At 42.5% G+C, this 20,312-nt stretch overlaps 1 protein-coding gene across 2 annotated transcripts in view; it reads left to right on the top strand.

Annotated features, from left to right (window-relative positions):
• The window catches only part of RABL3 (RAB, member of RAS oncogene family like 3), a 45,867-nt gene that overhangs the window by 10,230 nt on the left and 15,325 nt on the right, over positions 1-20,312 (top strand). For both annotated transcript variants that reach the window (XM_036349198.1, XM_036349197.1), the window contains exon 3: positions 16,706-16,835. In XM_036349198.1, coding sequence (XP_036205091.1) covers positions 16,706-16,835 — 130 coding nt within the window. The remainder of the gene's footprint in view (positions 1-16,705; positions 16,836-20,312) is intronic.

The following is a 20,312-nucleotide window of genomic DNA, read 5'->3' as shown; positions in this document are numbered from 1 at the left end:
TACCACAAGAGCAAAGAGATTTTTAGTATGAAATACAATAGAGATGTAAGAACTGAGAAGAAGCCCTAGCCGGTTTGGCTCAATGGATAGAGCGTCGGCCTGCGGACTGAGGGATCCCAGATTCGATTCCAGCCAAGGGCACATGCCTGGGTTGCAGGCTCCTTCCCCAGTGTGGGGCGTGCAGGAGGCAGCTGATCAATGATTCTCTCTCATCACTGATGTTTCTACCTCTCTCTCCCTCTTCCTTCCTCTCCAAAATCAATAAAAATATATTAAAATAAAAAAGAACTAAGAAGAAAAAAAAGTTTAATTTGGTGATGATGAAGTCAGTGCTGATCTTCGAAGGTGCAAGGAATGTTAGTGGCAGAAACCAAATGATGTGAGTAGGCAGAGAGGAAAGAAAGACAAAGGTTTAAATCAGTCTTTCACAAAGTGTAAAGGTTAAGTAAAGGGCCCTGGCCAGTGTGGCTCAGTTGGTTAAGTGTCCTTCCATGCACCAAGAGGTCTCCGGTTTGATTCCCAGTCAGGGCACACGCCTAGGTTTCGGACTCCATCCCCAATAGGGAGCATGCAGGAAGCAGTCAATCCGTTTCTCTCTCCCCTCCTTTCTCTCTCTGTCTCTCTACAGAAATCAATAGAAACATTTTTAAAAAATAGAGGTTAAGTAAAGGAGTGAATGGATACAGAATAGAAGGGAAAAGTGAAGATTTCTTTTAAAAGAGGAAATGAGCTTGGCTGAAGGCAAAACAAGGTTACTATAAAGGAGAAGTAATTAACAGCAACCTCTATACTAGTCATTCATTCATTGTTCATTCAGTACAAATATTACATATCTACTGAGTATCAGACACTGCAAGGAATTGAAAGTACAGGCTTACCACCTTTTATTGTGCTTTGCTTTATTGTGCTTTATAGATGTTGTGATTTTTGCAAATTGAAGGCAACACCCTCCACCAGTGAAAACATTATCACTTGCTCTATTATGACACTCACTTTATTGCAGTGGTCTGGAACAAACCTGTCATATCTCTGAGAGATGCCTGTATAGCAGTGAATGAGACAAATTCAGTTCCTGCTCCCTGGTGCACTTTAGTAGTTGCTCTTTCTGTCATCTCTTTTTTCCCAACTGTCTTCTAAGACCTCCTACCTTTTTATTTCTCTAATAATAATAATAATAATAATGATGCAGACCAAACTTACTAGCATCTATAACATCCAACATTCTTTCTTGATGTGTCTTATTTTCTTTACTAAATTTGATTTTACTTTTTAAAAGTTACAAACAATAAATAAACTATTCAAATGAGACAAAACCTTTTGTACTTAGTCTTGATTTGGTTTCCAATAAAAAGTCAACTTTGAGTGAGAAACAGCATTAGGGAGTATGGCTCCTTTTTCCCATTTGATGATCAGCACATACTGTTTGCTACCTGTTGCGAAATTTTTCCTTGTATAACTCTAAAGTCTGTAATGACGTTATTAAATCCTTGATGACCTATTTAAGTGTAAAACACATTGTTTATAGTTTGGCATTACCCCCACCCCCATCATGTTGGACTCTTAGTATAGCACCAAGAAACTACTTATTGTGTTGAGAGCAATAACTTTTATAATGTCAAGCTTTCCTTTGGTGATCACTCACCCATGTGAAAGATATAATGTTCTAACTACAAGCCACTGGTTTAAAGTTCTTAGGACTCATTCCATTTGGATTAAGTTAAACAGTATTAATTGAACAAGTTGGAAAGGAAGAAGGACACCTCTTCTAATTCTTGAGGGAAACAATGAAAGGTGATTAGGGAAGGTATTTTTGTCAAGCTGGCTTGGGACTGTGTGAAGCCAAAAGGGATCTGGGTAGCAGACTTGGTACATTCAATGCTAAGAGGGCATGCTACCTGGGAATTGTATTACATAGTGGCTATTCTTAGAGGAATTAGTCTTTTAGGGGAGGTAACATTAGACATTTTAAATAATTTTAGAGATAAAAGTGGTGTACTGCAATGCTTGCTAAACTTAATTATGTAACAGAATCACCTAGGGAGCTTTCTTTAAAAATACAGATTTTTTTGAGCCCCACCCTAAAAGCTCCAGAGTGGTCCAAGAATCCTTTTTCTTTTCTTTCTTCCCCCCCCCCCCCCCCCCAGAGAGGAAGGGAGAGGGATGGAGAGAGAGAGAAACATCAATAATGAGAGAGAATCATTGATCAGCTGCCTCCTACATGCCCCGACCTGGGCACATGTCCTTGATCAGAATCAAACTCGGGACTTTTTTTTTTTTTTTTACTAGTAAATCCTCACCCAAGGATATTTTTTTTCATTGATTTTTAGAGCGAATGGAAGGGAGAGGGAGAGACAGAGAGAAACACCGATGTGAGAGAGACACAATGATTGGTTACTCCTGCATGCCTTGGACCAGGGTCAGGAGCCTGCAACCGAGGTATGTGCCCTTGACCAGAATCAAACCTTGGACCTTTTAGTCTGCAGGCCACCTCTCTACCCTCCGAGCCAAACTGACTAGGGCAAAAATTTTATTTTTAACAAGCTTCCTATTAATTTTGATTTAGTTCATTCTCAGAACTGTACTTGAGAAGCACTGGTGTTCAGTAAAAATAATAAAGTGAATATAATAAAACCTTGGAGGGTGAGATATCCTAAATTTATGTATTGATTTAAACAAGCATAGCCAAGCATCTAATATGTACTGGGTACTATACTATTTTCTGGGCCTACAAAGATGAATAATACATGATCCTGTCCTTATGCTCAGAGTCTAATAGAAGACATATTGGCAGATAAATAAAGCAGTGTGGTTAGAAATGATAAATGTGTACAGGGTGTTCAGCAGCAAGTAGGAGTACCTAAACCGCCCTGGTTGGTTTTGGGTCTTGGAGGGAAGGGAGACTGATCAAGAAAGCTTCAGTAATGTGGCTGAGCTTTTTTTTCTCTCTCTCTCTCTTTATTGATTAAGGTATTACATATGTGTCCTTATCCCCCTATTGCCTCTCCACCCCTCCCCCCACTCATGCCCTCCCCCCCCTGGTATTGTGTCCATTGGTTAGGCTTATATGCATGCATATAAGTCCTTTGGTTGATCTCTTCCCCTTTACCCCCACCCTCCCCTACCTTCCCTCTGAGGTTTGATGGTCTGATTGATGCTTCCCTGTCTCTGGATCTGTTTTTGTTCATCAGTTTATGTTATTCATTATATTCCATAAATGAGTGAGGTCATGTGATATTTATCTTTCTCTGACTGGCTTATTTCACTTAGCATAATGCTCTCCAGTTCCATCCATACTGTTGCAAATGGTAAGAATTCCTTCTTTTTTACCACAGCGAAGTATTCCATTGTGTAGATGTACCACAGTTTTTTTGTTTTGTTTTGTTTTATATATTTTATTGATTTTTTACAGAGAGGAAGGGAGAGGGATAGAGAGTTAGAAACATCAATGAGAGAGAAACATCGATCAGCTGCTTCCTACACACCCCCCACAGGGGATGTGCCCACAACCAAGGCAAATGCCCTTGACCGGAATCGAACCTGGGACCTTTCATTCCACAGGCCGACGCTCTATCCACTGAGCCAAACCGGTTAGGGCTGTACCACAGTTTTTTAATCCAGTCATCTGCTAATGGGCACTTAGGCTGTTTCCAAATCTTAGCTATGGTGAATAGTGCCGCTATGAACATAGGGGTGCATATATCCTTTCTGATTGGTGTTTTTGGTTTCTTGGGATATATTCCTAGAAGTGGGATCACAGGGTCAAATGGGAGTTCCATTTTTAGTTTTTTGAGGAAACTCCATACTGTCTTCCATAGGGGCTGCACCAGTCTGCATTCCCACCAGCAGTGCACGAGTGTTCCTTTTTCTCCACATCCTCTCCAGCACTTGTCGTTTGTTGATTTGTTGATGATAGCCAGTCTGACAGGTGTGAGATGGTACCTCATTGTTGTTTTGATTTGCATCTCTCGGATAATTAGTGACTTTGAGCATGTTTTCCTATGTCTCTTGGCCTACCTTCTGTCTTCTTTCAAAAAGTATCTATTTAGGTCCGATGCCAAGTTTTTGATTGGATTGTTTATCTTCCTTTTGTTAAGTTGTATGAGTTCACTGTAAATGTTGGAGATTAAACCCTTATTGGTGATAACATTGGCAAATATGTTCTCCCATGCAGTGGGCTTTCTTGTTGTTTTATTGATGGTATCTTTTGCTGTTCAGAAGGTTTTTATTTTTATGTGGTCCTATTTGTTTATTTTCTCTTTAGTTTCCATTGCCCTAGATTAGCTTTATCAGTGAAGATAGTGCTTCAGCATATGTCTGAGATTTTGCTGCCTGTGGATTCCTCTAATATTTTTATGGTTTCCCATCTTATGTTTAAGTCCTTTATCCACTTTGAGTTTATTTTTGTGTATGGTGTAAGTTGGTGATTTAGTTTCATTTTTTTTTTGCATGTATCTGTCCAATTTTCCCAACACCATTTATTGAAGAGACTGTCTTGATTCCATTGTATGTTCTTGCCTCCTTTGTCAAATATTAATTGAGTGGTTTGGGTCAATTGCTGGGTTCTCTATTCTATTCCATTGGTCTATATGTCTGTTCTTGTGCCAGTACCGGGCAGTTTTGAGAATAGTGGCTTTGTAATACAGCTTGATATCTGGTATTCAGATCCCACCTACTTTGTTCTTCTTTCTCAGGATTGCTGCAGCTATTCGGGGTCTTTTTTTTTTATTCCAGATGAATTTTTGGAGAGTTCTTTGTAAGTCTGTGAAATATGTCGTTGGTATTTTATAGGGAAGTGCATTGAATCTATAAATTGCTTTGGGTCGTATGGACATTTTAATGATGGTGATTCTACCAGTCCATAAACAGAGTCTGTTCTTCCATCTGTTTATGTCTTCCGCCATCTCTTTTTTCAGTGTCCTGTAGTTTTCCGAGTACAGATATTTTACCTCCTTAGTTAAGTTTATTCCTAGGTATCTTTACTTTTTTTGGTGCAATGGTAAATGGTATTGTTTTTTTAATCTCTCTTTCTGTAAGTTCACTATTGGTGTATAAATATACCATAGATTTCCTGGCATTAATTTTGTATCGAACAGGAGTGGTGAAAGTGGGCATCCCTGTCTTGTTCCTGTTCTTAGGTGAAATGGTTTTAGTTTTTTCCCATTGAGTATGTGTCAGGGCCAGCCTGACAGGTTGAACCAGGCTGAGGTAGGGAGATGGGAATTGAGAAAAGAAAGAAAGACAGGAGAGCGGGATCAGGAGGACTACAGCTCAATCGAGGAACTGCAGCAAGTTTATTAACCACACAATGTTTTTTATACACAAGACACTGAAAAGAGGTCTGTCAAGAGGAATGTATTCTTTGTTCCTCGTAATCTCTAAGGGAGAGATAGAGCAGAAGGACAAGTTCTCGGTACAGCAAATCTCAGTAAATAGTTACAGACTTCTTGATAAGCCACGAAAGGCTGTTCTCATTCTACAAAGGTTGCTCTCATTCTACTGATAATCGCCATCCAAACAAGTCTGGGAAAACTGTGTGGGTAAGGGTCCCAGCCTTGCTAGCCCCTTCGGGTGCAAGGACCTTGTCAGCTTACACCTGGTCTCCAACAAGTATGATGTTGGCTGTAGGTTTGTCATATAAGGCTTTTATTATGTTGAGATATGATCCCTCTATTCTCATTTTGCTGAAGTTTTTTATCAAGAAAGGGTGTTGGATTTTGTCAAATGCTTTTTCTGCATCAATTGATATGATTTTGATTTTTAGCTCTCAATTTGTTTATGTGTTGTATCACATTTATTGTTTGTAGATATTGTACCATCCTTGCTGCATCCCTGAGATAAATCCTACTTAGTCATGGTGTATGATCTTTCTTATGTACTGTTGGATCCGATTTGCTAGAATTTTGTTGAGGATTTTGGCATCTATGTTCATGAGGGATATTGGCCTGTAATTCTCTTTCATTGTGTTGTCATTATCTGGTTTTGGTATTAGGGTAAGCTGGCTTCATAGAATGAGCTTGGAAGAGTGCCTTCCTCATGAATTTTTTGAAATAGTCTGAGGAGGATAGGTTTTAGTTCTTCCTTGAATGTTTGGTAAAACTCCCCTGTGAAGCCGTCTGGCCCCAGGCTTTTGCTTGCTGGAAGCTTTTTGATGACAGCTTCAAATATCCTCCATAGTTATCAGCCTATTGAGATTTTTAGATTCTTCCTGATTGAGTTTTGGAATGTTGTATTTTTCTAGGAATTTGTCCATTTCCTCTAGGTTGTCCAGTTTGTTGCAGTAGAGTTGTTCTTAGTATTTTTTAAAAATCCTTTGTATTTCTGTGGAGTCTGTTGTTAGTTCACCTCTTTCATTTCTGATTTTGTTTATTTGGGTCCTCTCTCTTTGCTTCTTGGTGAGCCTGGCTACAGGTTCATCAATATTGTTTATCTTTTCAAAGAACCAGCTCTTGGTTTCATTGATCTTTTGTTGTTGTTGTTTTTGATCTCTCTGTCATTTATTTCTGCTCTGATCTTTATTATCTCCTTCTCACTCTGGGCTTTTCTTGTTGCTCTCTTTCTAATTCTTTAAGTTGTAGAGTTAGATGATTTATTACCTTTTTTTTTTTATTTTTTGAGGTAGACCTGTAGAGCTATAAACTTCCCTCTCAGGACTGCTTTCACTGTGTCCCATAGATTTTGGATTGTTATGTTTTCATTGTCATTCATTTCCAGGATGTTTTTAATTTCTTCTTTGATCTCTTTGGTAACCCAGTCACTGTTTAATAGCACGCTATTCAGCTTCCAAGTGTTTGAGTGTTTTTGATTATTTTTTATTGTAGTTTATTTCTAATATTATGCCATTGTGGTCTGAGAAGATGCTTGATATGATTTCAGTCTTCTTGCATTTGGAGAGACTTTGCCTGTGACCCAGTATGTGGTCTATCTTTGAAAATGTCCCATGTGCACTGAGAAGAATGTATATTCCATGGCTTTGGGGTGAAATGTTCTGAAGATGTCAATTAAGTCCATCTGATCTAGTGAGTCATTTAGGATTGCTGTTTCTTTGCTGATTTTTTGTCTAGAGGATTTATCCAGTGATGTCAGTGGTGTATTAAAGTCCCCTACTATGATTGTATTGTTGTCGATCTCTCCCTTAATATCTTCCAGAAGTTTTTTTATGTATTTGGGTGCTCCTGCATTGGGTGCATATATGTTTACCAGGGTTATATCCTCTTGTTGTATGAATCCCTTTAGTATTATGAAGTGGCCTTCCTTATCTCTTGTTATGGCCTTCACTTTGAGGTCTATTTTGTCAAATATAAGTATTGCTACCCCAATTTTTTTTTTCATTTTCATTTGCCTGAAAGATATTTTTCCATCCCTTCACTTTCATTCTGTGTGAGTTCCTTGTTCTGAGGTGGGTCTCTTGTAGACAGCATATATATGGGTAATGTTTCTTTTATCTATTCTGGCTGAGCTTTTTGATAATAGATAACTGATTCCTTATAACATCTTGTGTGTTTCAATGGTTTTGCTTAGAAATCTTGCTAAAATATATGTTTCCATGCTCTCTTAAACAGAACTCATATAATGTCACCTTTATTATCAGTTATTTATGCCATACAGCAAAGTAGTGATACCTTTTAATACAGTTTACAGAATTAGTTCCCATTATCCAAAATGGTCCCTGCTGCTGTGATTTTCCAGTTCTCTTTGTTGTCAGTCTGATAATTATCTTCTCCTAATGATAATTTGGCTGCCTATAGAATATCTTATTTACTTAAACATTTTTTGCCACAGCTGGTTTGGCTAAATGGATAGAGTCCATACTACTCAGTGGATAGAGCGCTGACTAAAGGGTCCCAGGTTCGATTCTGGCCAAGGGCACATGCCCAGTTGTGGGCTCGATCCCCAGTGTGGGGCATGCAGGAGGCAGCCATCACTGATGTTTCTGTCTCTCTATCCCTTTCCCTTCTTTTCTGAAATCAATTAAAAAAAAAAACTTTTTCTTAGATACAAGGATTTGTACCCCAAAAAATGGTAATAAGTAAAAAGAGTGAAGCATTCTGTTAAATATAGTATGTGAGTTCTTTTAAAATATGTATATTTTTAATTTTATGTGTATTTTTATTAATACAGTGTTATCAACTTTAGTCACATGTTATACCCCAGACCCTCAAACCTTATTCATCTTATAGCTGAAAGTTTATGCTCTTTACCAACCTCTCCCTATTTCCCCCACTCTCCAACTATAAAACTGGCTCTCCCTGGGAATCACTTTTTTGCTTTGTTTCTATGAATTTGACCTTTTATTCAGATTCCACATTTAAGTGATACTATGTAGTATTTGTCTTTCTCTGTCTGGCTTATTTCACTTAGCATAATTCCCTCAAGGTCAATCCATGTTGACACACACACACACACACACACACACACACACAGGATTTCCTTTCTTCTCATGGCTGAATAATAATTCTATTGTATATAATATTAATATATATATATATATATATATATATATATATATATATATATATATATCACATCTTTATCCATTTATCCATTGACAGAGACTTAGGTTGCCTCCAAATCTTGGCTATTGTGCATAGTGCTCCAATGAACATGAGAGTGCAGGTATCTCTTCAAGATTCTGTTTTCATTTACTTTGCATATACCTTTATCTAGAAGAGGGATTGGTGAATCATATGGTTGTAATGTTTTTAATTTTTTGAGGACCCTCCATACTGTGTTCAATAGTGCCTGTACTAATTTACATTCTTACCAACAGTGCATAGTGGTTCCCTTTTCTTTCTAGCCAACACATTTTCTCTTCTTTTTGATTATAGCCATTCTAACAGGTGTGAGGTGACATCACAGTGTGGTTTTGATTTTCATTTCCCGGATGATTAGTGAAATTGAGCACCCTTCATGTACCTGTTGGCATCTGTATATCTTTTTTGGGGAAATATCTATTCAGTTCTGCTACCCGTTTTCTAATTGGATTGTTTGTAGGGGTTTTTGTTTTGTTTTACTATTGACCTGTGTGAGTTCTTTCTATATTTGGATATTAAACCCTAATCAGGTATATGATTTGCAAATATATTCTCCCATTCCATAGGTTGCATTTTTATTTTGATAATGGTTTCCTTTGCTGTGTAGAAGCTCTTTCATTTGCTATAGTCCCACATACTGATTTTTGCTTTTGTCAGCATGTGTATTTCCTTTAAAAAATTTTGGAAAATTCTAATATATATCCCTGAATCACCATACTAAAATCTGGCTCTTAACTTTTTTTCTAATATAGCTGAAACCCTATATTAGAATTTGTTTCTGAACAGTTACATAGTACAAGCCTATAGAGTCTCAACCAAAGCCATTGGAGAGTTTTGAGTGGAAGGGTGATATGATCTAACTTACATTTTAAAAGGATCATTGTAGCCCAGCTGGTGTGACTCTGTGGCTGAGCATCAGTCTATGAATCAGGATGTCATGGTTTGATTCCATGCCCAGGTTGTGGGCTCTATCCCCGGTAGAATTATGCAGCCAATTGATGTTTCTCTCTCACCAATGTTTCTATATCTCTATCCCTCTCCCTTCCTCTCTCTAAAATCAATAACATATATTTATGTATATGTATATGTGTGTGTGTATATATATATATATATATATACACACACACACACACACACACATACATACATACATACATACATACTAGGGGCCCGGTGCACGAAATTCATGCACTGGGTGTGTGTGTGGGGAGGGAGTGTCCCTCAGCCCAGCCTGCCCCCTCTCACATACTGGGAGCCCTCAGGCGTTGACCCCCATCACCCTCCAATCTCAGGATCGGCCCCTTGCCCAGGCCTGACGCCTCTGACACAGGCGTCAGGCCTGGGCAGGGGACCCTCATTTCCCCCCATCACTGGTTCTGCCCCCAGCCCAGGCCTGATGCCTCTGGCCCAGGCGTCAGGCCTGGGCAGGGGACCCCCAGACCCCTCCGATTGCTGGCTCTGCCCCTTGCCCAGGCCTGATGCCTCAGCCAGAGGCGTAGACCCCCATCACCCTCCGATCGCCTTGATCAGCCCCTTGCCCAGGCCTGACGCCTCTGCCAGAGGTGTCAGGCTTGGACAGGGGACCCCCATCTCCCCCTGATCACTGGCCCAGGAATCATGCCTGGGCAGGGGACCCCCATCTCCCTCTGATTGCTTGCTCCACCCCCCGCCCAAGCCTGACGCCTCTGACCCAGGCTTCAGGCCTGGTCAAGGGGATCATCATATCCCTCCAATCCCCGCTCCGCCCCCCACCCAGGCCTGATGCCTCGGCCAGAGGAGTTGACCCGCATCACCCTCCGATCACCAATCACCGGATCGGCCCCTTGACCATGCCTGAGGTCTCCGGCAGAGGTGTCAGGCCTGGGCAGGGGATCCCCAGCTCCCCGTGATCTCCTGCTCTGCCCCTGCCCCCCGCGGTTGCAGGCTCTGCCCCTGCCCAGGCCTAACGCCTCTGGCCAAGGCATTAGGCCTGGGCAGGGGACTCCCAGCTCCCGGCGATCTCCCGCTCTGCCCCTGCCCAGGCCTAACACCTCTGGCCGAGGCATTAGGCCTGGGCAGGGGACCCCCAGCTCCCCGCGGTTGCAGGCTCTGCCCCTGCCCAGGCCTAACGCCTCTGGCCAAGGCATTAGGCCTGGGCAGGGGACTCCCAGCTCCCCGCGATCTCCCGCTCTGCCCCTGCCCAGGCCTAACGCCTCTGGCCGAGGCATCCGGCCCGGGCAGTGGGGACCCGCAGCGGCAGCAGCGCCGCTATCTCCCGCTCTGCCCCTGCCCAGGCCTAATGCCTCTGGCCGAAGCATTAGGCCTGGGCAGGGGACCCCCAGCTCCCCGCGGTTGCAGGCTCAGCCCCTGCCCAGGCCTAACGCCTCTGGCCTAGGCGTCCGGCCCGGGCAGCGGGGACCCGCAGTGGCAGCAGGGGGTGCCGCGATCGCGCGGGCTCCGTCCCTGCCCCTGCAGGACACCTCTAGCTGAGGTGTCCAGCTCGGGCAGCGGGGACCCGCAGCTGCAGTGGCCCCACGATCGTGGGCTCTGCTTTAGGCCCAGGCAAGGGACCCCTAGCTCCCGGGACTGCCAGCTTCGACTGTGCCCAGCTCCCATCGCTGGCTCCACCCCTACTTCCTGCTATCACTGGCCAGGGCAGCAAAGGCGCCTGATTCTCCAATCATGGCTGGGGGGCAGGGCAAAGGCGGCCCCAGGGCCGCCTTTGCCCTGCCCCCTGGCTCTTAGCTCCCCCCTGGGTTTCCGATCACTGTCAGTGGCAGGGGGCTTCTTCCTGCTTTCCCTTTCGCCTCCCTGCATTGTGCCTACATATGCAAATTAGCTGCCATCTTTGTTGGCAGTTAACTGCCATCTTAGTTGGCAGTTAATTTGCATATAGCCCTGATTAGCCAATGAAAAGGGTAGCACCGTACGCCAATTACCATTTTTCTCTTTTATTAGTGTATATATATATATATATATATATATATATATATATATATTTTCTTTTTTCTTTTTAAAGGATCACTGTAGCTACTGTATAGAAAGCAAATGGTGGGGGGAGGGTGGCAGGGGACCTATGAGTCCAGCAAGGCTGTAGTAGGAAGGTCAGTTAGGAGGTGATTACATTGATTCAGGCAAAGAGATAGATAGAAGCTCTGAGCTGGGTAGTAATAGTGGAGATGGTAAGAAATGAATAGATTTTGGATATATTTTTAAGGCAAAGACAATAGGATTTGCTGACAAATTAGATATGCAGTATGAAAAAAGTTACGGATCACTGTTAAGTTTTTAGCCCTTCAAGTAACTGAAAAGATGGAATTGCCTTTTACGGAGACAAAACTAGGAGAAGAATAGGTTTGGGAGGACGATCAGGAAGTTATTTTTACATGTTAAATTTGAGGTATCTGTTAGACGTTCAAACTGTGTCTGGTGGCTATGTTACTCTGAAGTTCAAGGAATTGGTCCAGGATGGATAAAAATTTGGAATTCATCAACATAGGACATTTAAAATCATAAGGTTAGCCCTGGGTGGTGTGGCTCAGTTGGTTGGATGTCATCCCATGCACCGAAAGGTTGCCAGCTCGATTCCTGGTCAGGGCACATGTTCAGGTTGCAGGCTCAAAGCATGGCAGGGGGAGTGTGCAAGGGGCAGGCAATCGATGTTTCACCTTCACATCAATGTTTCTCTACCTCTCCCTTCTTCTCTCTCTAAAATTCAATCTAACAAAGAGGGAATATGCAAATTAACTGTTACAAAGATGGCGGCACCCAGTCCCCTCAGCCCTGCTGGAGTCCCTGAGTCCTTTCAGCCCCACCGGGGGGTCGCAGGTGCACAGTGCGACCGGACCCGCCCTCAGTCCCACAGCCGCCCACAGCTGGCCCGAGGCGCAGGCAAGCCTCGGATGGTGGCCGCCCAGAGTCACCCGAGGCTCAGGTAACAAGGACCAACCAAGGCTTGCGCTGCCGGCAGTGGCAGCAGCAGAGGCATGATGGGGGCGTCCCCTTCCCCTGATCACCGAGTCTCCTCCTGCCCCTGAGGGCTCCTGGACTGTGAGTGGGGGCAGGCCAAGCTGAGGGACCCCCTTCTCCAGTGCATGAATTTTCATGTACCGGGCATCTAGTTAAAAATAAATAAAATAAAATCTTTTAAGACACTCCAACAATTAAAGGATAAAGAGGTAAGGACAACCCAAATGGAGACTGCAAAAGATTAGCCAGTGAGGTGGGAAGAAAAACAGGAAAGTGTGATATTCTAGAAGCTAAGTGAAGAAAGTATTGCAAGGCAGAGGAGTGACTAGTTGTGTTAGATGGTAGAGTAAGATGAAAACTGTTCATTGATCATTGGATTTAGCAATTTGGAAGCCATTGGTGACCCTGATAAGGAATCATTCAGTGGGGCGATTGGGGCAAAAAGTTTTGACAGAAATGAGTTTAAAAGAGAATGTAAAGATAATAATTAGACACAGCCGAGAATAGACTCAAAAGTCCTTTGAGGGGGCTGTCACTATAAAAAGGAACAGAGAAACCCAAAATACTAATTCAAAAGAATATATGTGCCCCGATGTTCATTGCATGATCTAATCTAATAAAAGAGAAACATGCAAATTGACCATACCTTTGCTATGCCCAAGCCATGCCCACCAGCCAATCAGAGCAACTATATGCAAATTAACCCAACCAAGATGGCGGCTGGCAGCCACGGAGCTGGAGCAAGCAGGAGGCTTGGTAGCCCCGGCGATGGAGGAAGCCAAGCTTCCCGCCTGCACTGGCCGGCTGTGGCCTCCGCTAAAGGCAACAAAGTTTCAATTATAGAAGAAAAATGAATCCCAGATACCTGCTTCCAGCCAGCCTCCACTGGGAGCTTGGGTGGCTGGGGGCCGTGGCCAGCCTGCAAACAGCCATCAGCCCCTCACCCAGGCAGGCCACACCCTCATGGGGTGAGGGTCCCCGCTGGGGGGCTTGGCAGCCTGAAAACAGCCATCAGCCAGTCACCCAGACTGGCCAGGTACCCCAGCAGGACCCCGCACCCTGAAGGGGGTGTGGCCAGCCTGAAAACGGCCCTCAGCCCCTCAGCCCCTCACCCAGGCTGACCAGGCACCCCAGCAAGGACCCCCACCCTGAAGGGGCCATGGCCAGCCTGCAAACAGCCATCAGCTACTCACCCAGGCTGGCCAGGCACCCCAGCAGGACCCCCCTCCCTGAATGGGGTGTGGCCAACCTGAAAACGGCCCTCAGCTCCTCACCCAGGCTGGCCAGGCACTCCAGCAGGGACCCCCACCCTGAAGGGTGTGTGGCCAGTCTTAAAATGGCCCTCAGCCCATCACCCAGGCTGGCCAGGCACCCCAGAGGCACCCCCACCCTGATCTGGGACACCCTTCAGGGCAAACCAGCCAGCCCCCACCCATGCACCAGGCATATAGTAAAAGGGTAATATGCAAATTGACCCTAACAGCAGAATGACTAGAATGACTGGTCACTATGACACACAGTGACCACCAGGGGGCAGACGTTCAATGCAGAAGCTGCCCTCTGGTGGTCAGTGCGCTCCCACAGGGGGAGCTCTGCTCAGCCATAAGCCAGGCTGCCAGCTGCCAGCACAGCAGTGATGGCTGGAGCCTTTCCCGCCTCCTCAGCAGCAGTAAGGATGTCCGATTGCAGCTTAGGCCTGGTCCCCGCTGGCAAGTGGACATCCCCCAGGGCTCCTGGGCTGCCAGAGGGATGTCTGACTGCCAGCTTAGGCCCAATCCCCCGGGGCGTGGGCCTAAGCCAGCAGGTGGACATCCCCCGAGGGGTCCCAGACTGTGAGAGGGCACAGGCCAGGCTGAGGGACCCCTCCCCCCCCCCGAGTCAAATTTTTATGCACCGGGCCTCTAGTCTTATATAATAAAAGGCTACTATGAACAGCAGAACAACCAAACAACCGAATAACCGGTCACTGTGATGTGCGCTGACCACCAGGGGGTGCACACGGAACATGACAGGCGTCAGCTGCGGTGGGATGGTGGAGCAAGTGAGTGGGGGCGCCAGACCAAGGTGGGGTGCTGGTCGCTGTCATTGGAGCAATCCTCTGGTGGTTACTGAAAATTCTTTGCTCCAGCGTGCTGCGGTCCTGCCTGGCGCTCACACCTGCTGCCAGCGCTGGAGCTGCCGTTCATACCTGCTGCCGGCACCTGGTACTGGTTCTGATCAATTGGAGCCATCAGCGGGTGTGAGTGGCCGCTGATGGACCATGATTGCCCCTGAGGGTTTCTCCACTTCCCCCTGCCCCTGAGGGGTGATCGTGGCAGCAGTTGCCGCTCACACCCACTGATGGCACCGGCCCCACTCACACCCACTGCTGGTGCGACACCTGTCAGCCGGTGCAAGTGGGGCCAGCGTCATCAGCGTGTGGGAGCAGTGGCAGCGGGAGTGGGGCTGCCGGCAGACAGGGGACTGGGGGCCACAGCGGGAGGGGTCAGGCAGGGGTGCGGAGGATGGGCTGAGACACACTTCTATGCCCACCACAGCCTTGAGGCCCACAATTCCTTTCAAGGTGCATGAATTCGTGCACTGGGCCCCTAGTTATTTATAATAGCCAAGATTTGGAAGCAGCACAAGTGTCCATCAGTAGATGAGTGGATAAAAAAGCTGTGGTACATTTACACAATGAAATACTACTCAGCCATAAAAAAAGAAGGAAATCTTAACCTTTTGCGACAGCATGGAGAGTATTATAAGTGAAATAAGCCAGTCAGAGAAAGATAAATACCATATGATTTCCATGTGGAATCTAATGAACAAAATAAACAAGCAAGCAAAATAGATATAGACTTGTAGATACAGAAAACAGACTGACAGCTGTCAGAGGGGAGGGGCTTTGGGAGGCTGAGTGAAAAGGATGAAGAGAATTAAGCAAGAAACAACAATTTATAGACACAAACAACAGTATGGTGATTACAAGAGAAAAAGGGGATGGAGGGACATAAAAGAGGGTAAAGGAGGATAAAGGGTGATGGAAAGATACTTGACTTTGTGTAGTGAACACAAAACAATAAAAATTAATTAATTTAAAGGAACAGAGAAGCAACATTATAGCTTAAGGAAGTACATGCAATCAAGAGAAGGTAATTTTTTTCTAAGATAGGAAAAATTATGGCATATTTGTATGCTGGTGGGAATTATCCAACTGAGAAGGAAAATTTGATGGTGAGAGGAGCTACATCTTTGATAAGAAAGAGGGGGATCTCATGCACAAGAGGTGGTATTTGTCATTAGGGAAACAGACAGCCTATCTCTAATAGATGGAGGGAAAATAGATTTTACAGGCACAAATGCAGAGAGGTGGGTAAATATGGGAAGAACAGGTTGTTGAAGTTCTCTTTTGATTGTTTCTGTCACAGGAAGCAAGGTTACTAGCTGTATTTGAGAACAAGGAAGATATATTGGAAATTTTGAAAAAGAAGAGAAAGTATGAAATAATTACCTAGGAGAGAAAAATAGGAAATGAACTACTGTATGCAATTGACTGAAGGAAGCTTCAAAGTTAAAATGAATCCAATCAGGTTGAATGTGTATTTTCCTGACCTTCACATTAAGCTGCCTGGGTTGTAGACATGGAAATCAAGAAAAAGGTGGATATAGGCCTGACTGGTTTGGCTCAGTGGATAGAGCGTCAGCCTGCGGACTGAAGGGTCCCAGGTTCAAATCCGGTCAAGGGCATGTACCTGGGTTGCGGGTACATTCCTAGTAGGGGGTGTGCAGGAGGCAGCTGATTGATGTTTCTCTCTCATCGATGTTTCTAACTTCTATTCCTCTCCCTTCCTCACTGTAAAAAATCAGTAAAAAAATATTTTTTTAAAAAGGTGGATATAATTAGTGTTGGAATTTTATCAGGTGAATCTAATGTGAAATAGGGGCAAAGGAGTGACTAAAATGACAAATCATGGATTTTATACTTAGTTAGAAAGGGAGGATTTGGAAGTGGAAGGGGGAGCTGTGAAAGGTGTTAGGATCAATGAAGTACATATAGAGTCCTGTGAGGTCAAAGATTATTATTTGAATTGGAGAATTAAAGGGAGGAAGTTTGAAAGAGAGGAGATGATGATCGGAGTCAGAAGGATGCTGATAAGTAGTGTCCAGTGCTTTAAACTGGAATGAGAGTGCTTACCAATTTCCTAAGTGGCTATAATAAGTATTTTGATGGATTGATTTTTTAGGTTCATGACTACAAAGAAGGAACCCCAGTAGAGAAGACCTACTATATAGAACTATGGGATGTTGGAGGTTCTGTGGGCAGTGCCAGCAGTGTGAAGAGCACAAGAGCAGTATTCTACAACTCTATCAATGGTAAAGCATTTTTTATTTCTCACATGTATTAATGGTCTAAGAGTACAGATCATCTGATATGGAGTGCTGTGGGATGCTGGACTCATCTTAATCTAAGAAAGGTGTAATGACTCACAACTCTTAATATAAATCTGCCTATCGCATTCAAATTTATGTTTCTAGATTCTAACCATGTAATTCAGAACATTAAATATTTACTCTGTTTAGTGTTTCTATTTATATTATTGTCATAAACTAAATATTGAGAAATAAAATTGTATTTGGGGAACTTGACATAAAACATGGAACTTTCAAAACAGTGTCCCCTGGGAGTGCTATTTCTCTAGTCAGTTGGGAAAATACAATAGAGCTGTTAGGAATCCCACAGTCTAAGCCAGATGTCACAGAAATAAAAATCTTTCTTTCTTTCATCTCCCCTTAGAGAGAGTCCTATGTAATTAATTATAAAGAGATGCTTAAGGGTATTTTTAGGGGTGCAAAAAATTCCTCCAGGTATAGAGATTCAAATACCTCGAACAGATTTCCAGATGGAGGCATGTGATAGAGGTCATAGTTGCGATTCATAGAGGGCCTACTCTGTGTCAAGAGACTAAATCACTGACACCTGTGATTTACCTATAGCGTTTCTTTATCTTCTTCTCTTTTTTAAATGCATTTTTTAAATCTTGTACTGTGAAGTGTAATTTCAGCTTTTCTTTGATTGATGTACCAAAAGATTTGGCATCTCAGCTCTTCCCTCCTTGTGTATGCTTAGCTAATACTCATTTATACTCATTCACTATTAGGTAAGCACTGTAATTGCTAAATACCTTCTTCATTCCTTATGTTCCTCTTTCACTATCTTATCTTCCCTTGTCATAAGCTATTGTGGATGCTATAAAAAATAAAAAAAAAGGAGAAAAAGCTTCTTGTCATTCGATATAAACTATAGGATACAGGATATAAACCATAGAATATTGTCCAAAAGTGTTCCAGTCTACCTAAAGAAAAAAAAAAATGAAACAGAAGAGTTATAAGATAGTGACATTAATCTATGATATTGTCATGCAAGAAAGAACATGATAATGGCATATATTAAAAGAATAAATATAAGTGAAAAAAAAACAGTGAAAAAAGATAGTCATAGATGACTTCTTAGAGAAAAGGAGAGAAAGAAAAGAACGAGAATCAAGTGATAAAACTTGGTTTATATCATCCAAATGACTTTGTCAAAGTTGATACCAATCTGATCTGGCAAAGAAAAGTTTAGATATATAACACTTTTGAACTTTTGTTTAGATCTTTTTGAGAAAAAGTTAAGAGCAAAATAAATGTAAAGATAAAAATTATAAGTAATACAGTTAAAAAACCATTTAAAACCTAGAAAGTTTATGGAATTGAGTCATAAACTTAATAAGTGCTAAAGAAGAAAGCCATCTAAATCCACTTATTTGACTGTCTTTTCTATACCTACTATTCATTAGTGATTTGTCTCTTCCTTGAATATTACTGAAGTAATTGCATATATTTTGTTAGTTTTACAGAGAAGACTGAGACATATTTCTGTTTCTTAAAGTTTAAAAAAAAAAAAAAAAAAAAAAAGTCCTTTAGCCCTGGCCGGGTGGCTCAGTTGATTGAATTGTCATCACATACACCAAAAGGTTGTGTGTTTGATTCCTGGTCAGGGTATATATCTGGACTTCAGGTTCAATCCCCAGTAAGGGCGGGGCGGGGGGGGTGAGTAGGGGAGGCAGCCAATTGATGTTTCTCTCTCCCTCCCTCTTCCTTCCTTGCTCTGTAAAATCAATTAAGAAAAACATCTTAAAAACACACACACACAAATGCATAGTCTTTATTCTTAGTAATAACATTCTTCCCTCAAGAGCTTACCTTCTTCCCACTGTGATGAACTAGGCTGGTAATCCCCAAAGAAAATCTCTAAAGTATGTCTTTACCTCTTTCTCTTTTAAGATTAGAACATACTCTGATCAGCTGTCAACCTGATTTCTTTGCTCTGGACCCCCAGAGTGACCCTCCTAGCTCATACAAACAGGAACTCTCAACCCAAATGAAAGAGGGAGAATAAGGAAAAAGAGTACTCAAATGCCTTTAAAAACTCTAGAGCCTTAAGTAGAAATCTTTTTTTTTTAAATGAACTCCTTCCAGTCCAGCTAATAGCTCATCTAAACCTTTGTAATCTTTTCACTTTCCCAACCAAAAGTCTCACCCATAGCTTTATGATATTTATACCTGGGAAATAGGGAGAGGAGAAAATATCTGCCACTCCTGTGCCCTAAAGTAAGACTTTATTCTGTTTTTTCTCAATCTTTTACTGTCAAATTAGTTGAGTTCAAGGCAAGTTATTCAACCTCTCTGAGCCTCAGTTTCCACATGTATAAAATAAAGGTAATTCCTACTTCATAGAACTGTTCTGAAATCAAATTAGATAACACATGTAAAGTACAATATGCAGCATGTAAGTGATGAATAAATGTTAGCTGTTTTTTTTATATATTTTTAAATTGATTTCCGAGAGGAAGGGAGAGAGAGATAGAAACATCAGTGATCAGAGAGAATCATTGATAGGCTCCCTCCTGAATGCCCCCTACTGGGGGTCAAATCCACAACCCGGGTATGTACCCTGACTGGGAATTGAACCGTGACACCCAACCACTGAGCCACACCAGCCAGGCAGCTCTGTTTTTTAATGGTAGCTCTTTATTCCTTTTAAAAAAAAAATCTATCTTTAATTATGTGTCCTTGATGCCTAATAGAACACCTCATTGAGGAAGGTAGAGTGAATGCAGTTGGATATGGGGACAACTGTCAGATCTCTATTTATTCCAGATGCCAGGAGAGAGAACAGATTTATCTGAGCCAGCTTGAACAAGTTAGCTATGACATGCACAAGCACCTTCATTGTACAAATGTCTGTAAAATCTAGAGAAGCCAAATAATTCTAACTCTTTTGCCCTTCTTTTTTAAATTGACATGAAAATGGAGGAATCATCAGTTTCACATCCTCTCTTCACAGTAGAATCTGGGTAATACAAAAGGTTGGGAGTTTAAAAACCTATAGTCTTTTGACCTCAAGATGTCTTAAATTTCATTAGGCATAAAAGCTTTTCCTTTTTTACCTATAGCTTATTGGAATAATTGCCTGCTTTTCTTTTCTGTCTAGGATCTTAACTGATTCTGTTTAATTGTATTTCTGAGCCTCATTACATTTCATCATTTTCCTCAATCTCTCAAAAGTCCATCTATTTTCTATTATTCGTATCTCTTGACTATTTCTTCTTATCCCCTTCTAATGGCATTATATCTCTCAAAGAACTAAAAAATTGGACTCTTGAGTTGATTAGGCAAGGCCCACGTAATCTACAGGAAAACATTTTCCAGGTAAAGAATAACAGTTGTATCAAATTAAATCAATACTGTTTTAACTTATTTTATTTAATATTTTTAGTGAAAAATAAGTAATATGTGTATGTATGATGT

The sequence above is a fragment of the Myotis myotis genome, unplaced genomic scaffold (assembly GCF_014108235.1).
Source record: "Myotis myotis isolate mMyoMyo1 unplaced genomic scaffold, mMyoMyo1.p scaffold_m19_p_2, whole genome shotgun sequence".
NCBI classification, from domain to species: domain Eukaryota; kingdom Metazoa; phylum Chordata; class Mammalia; order Chiroptera; family Vespertilionidae; genus Myotis; species Myotis myotis.
This window is presented reverse-complemented; position numbering and strand designations above follow the sequence as displayed.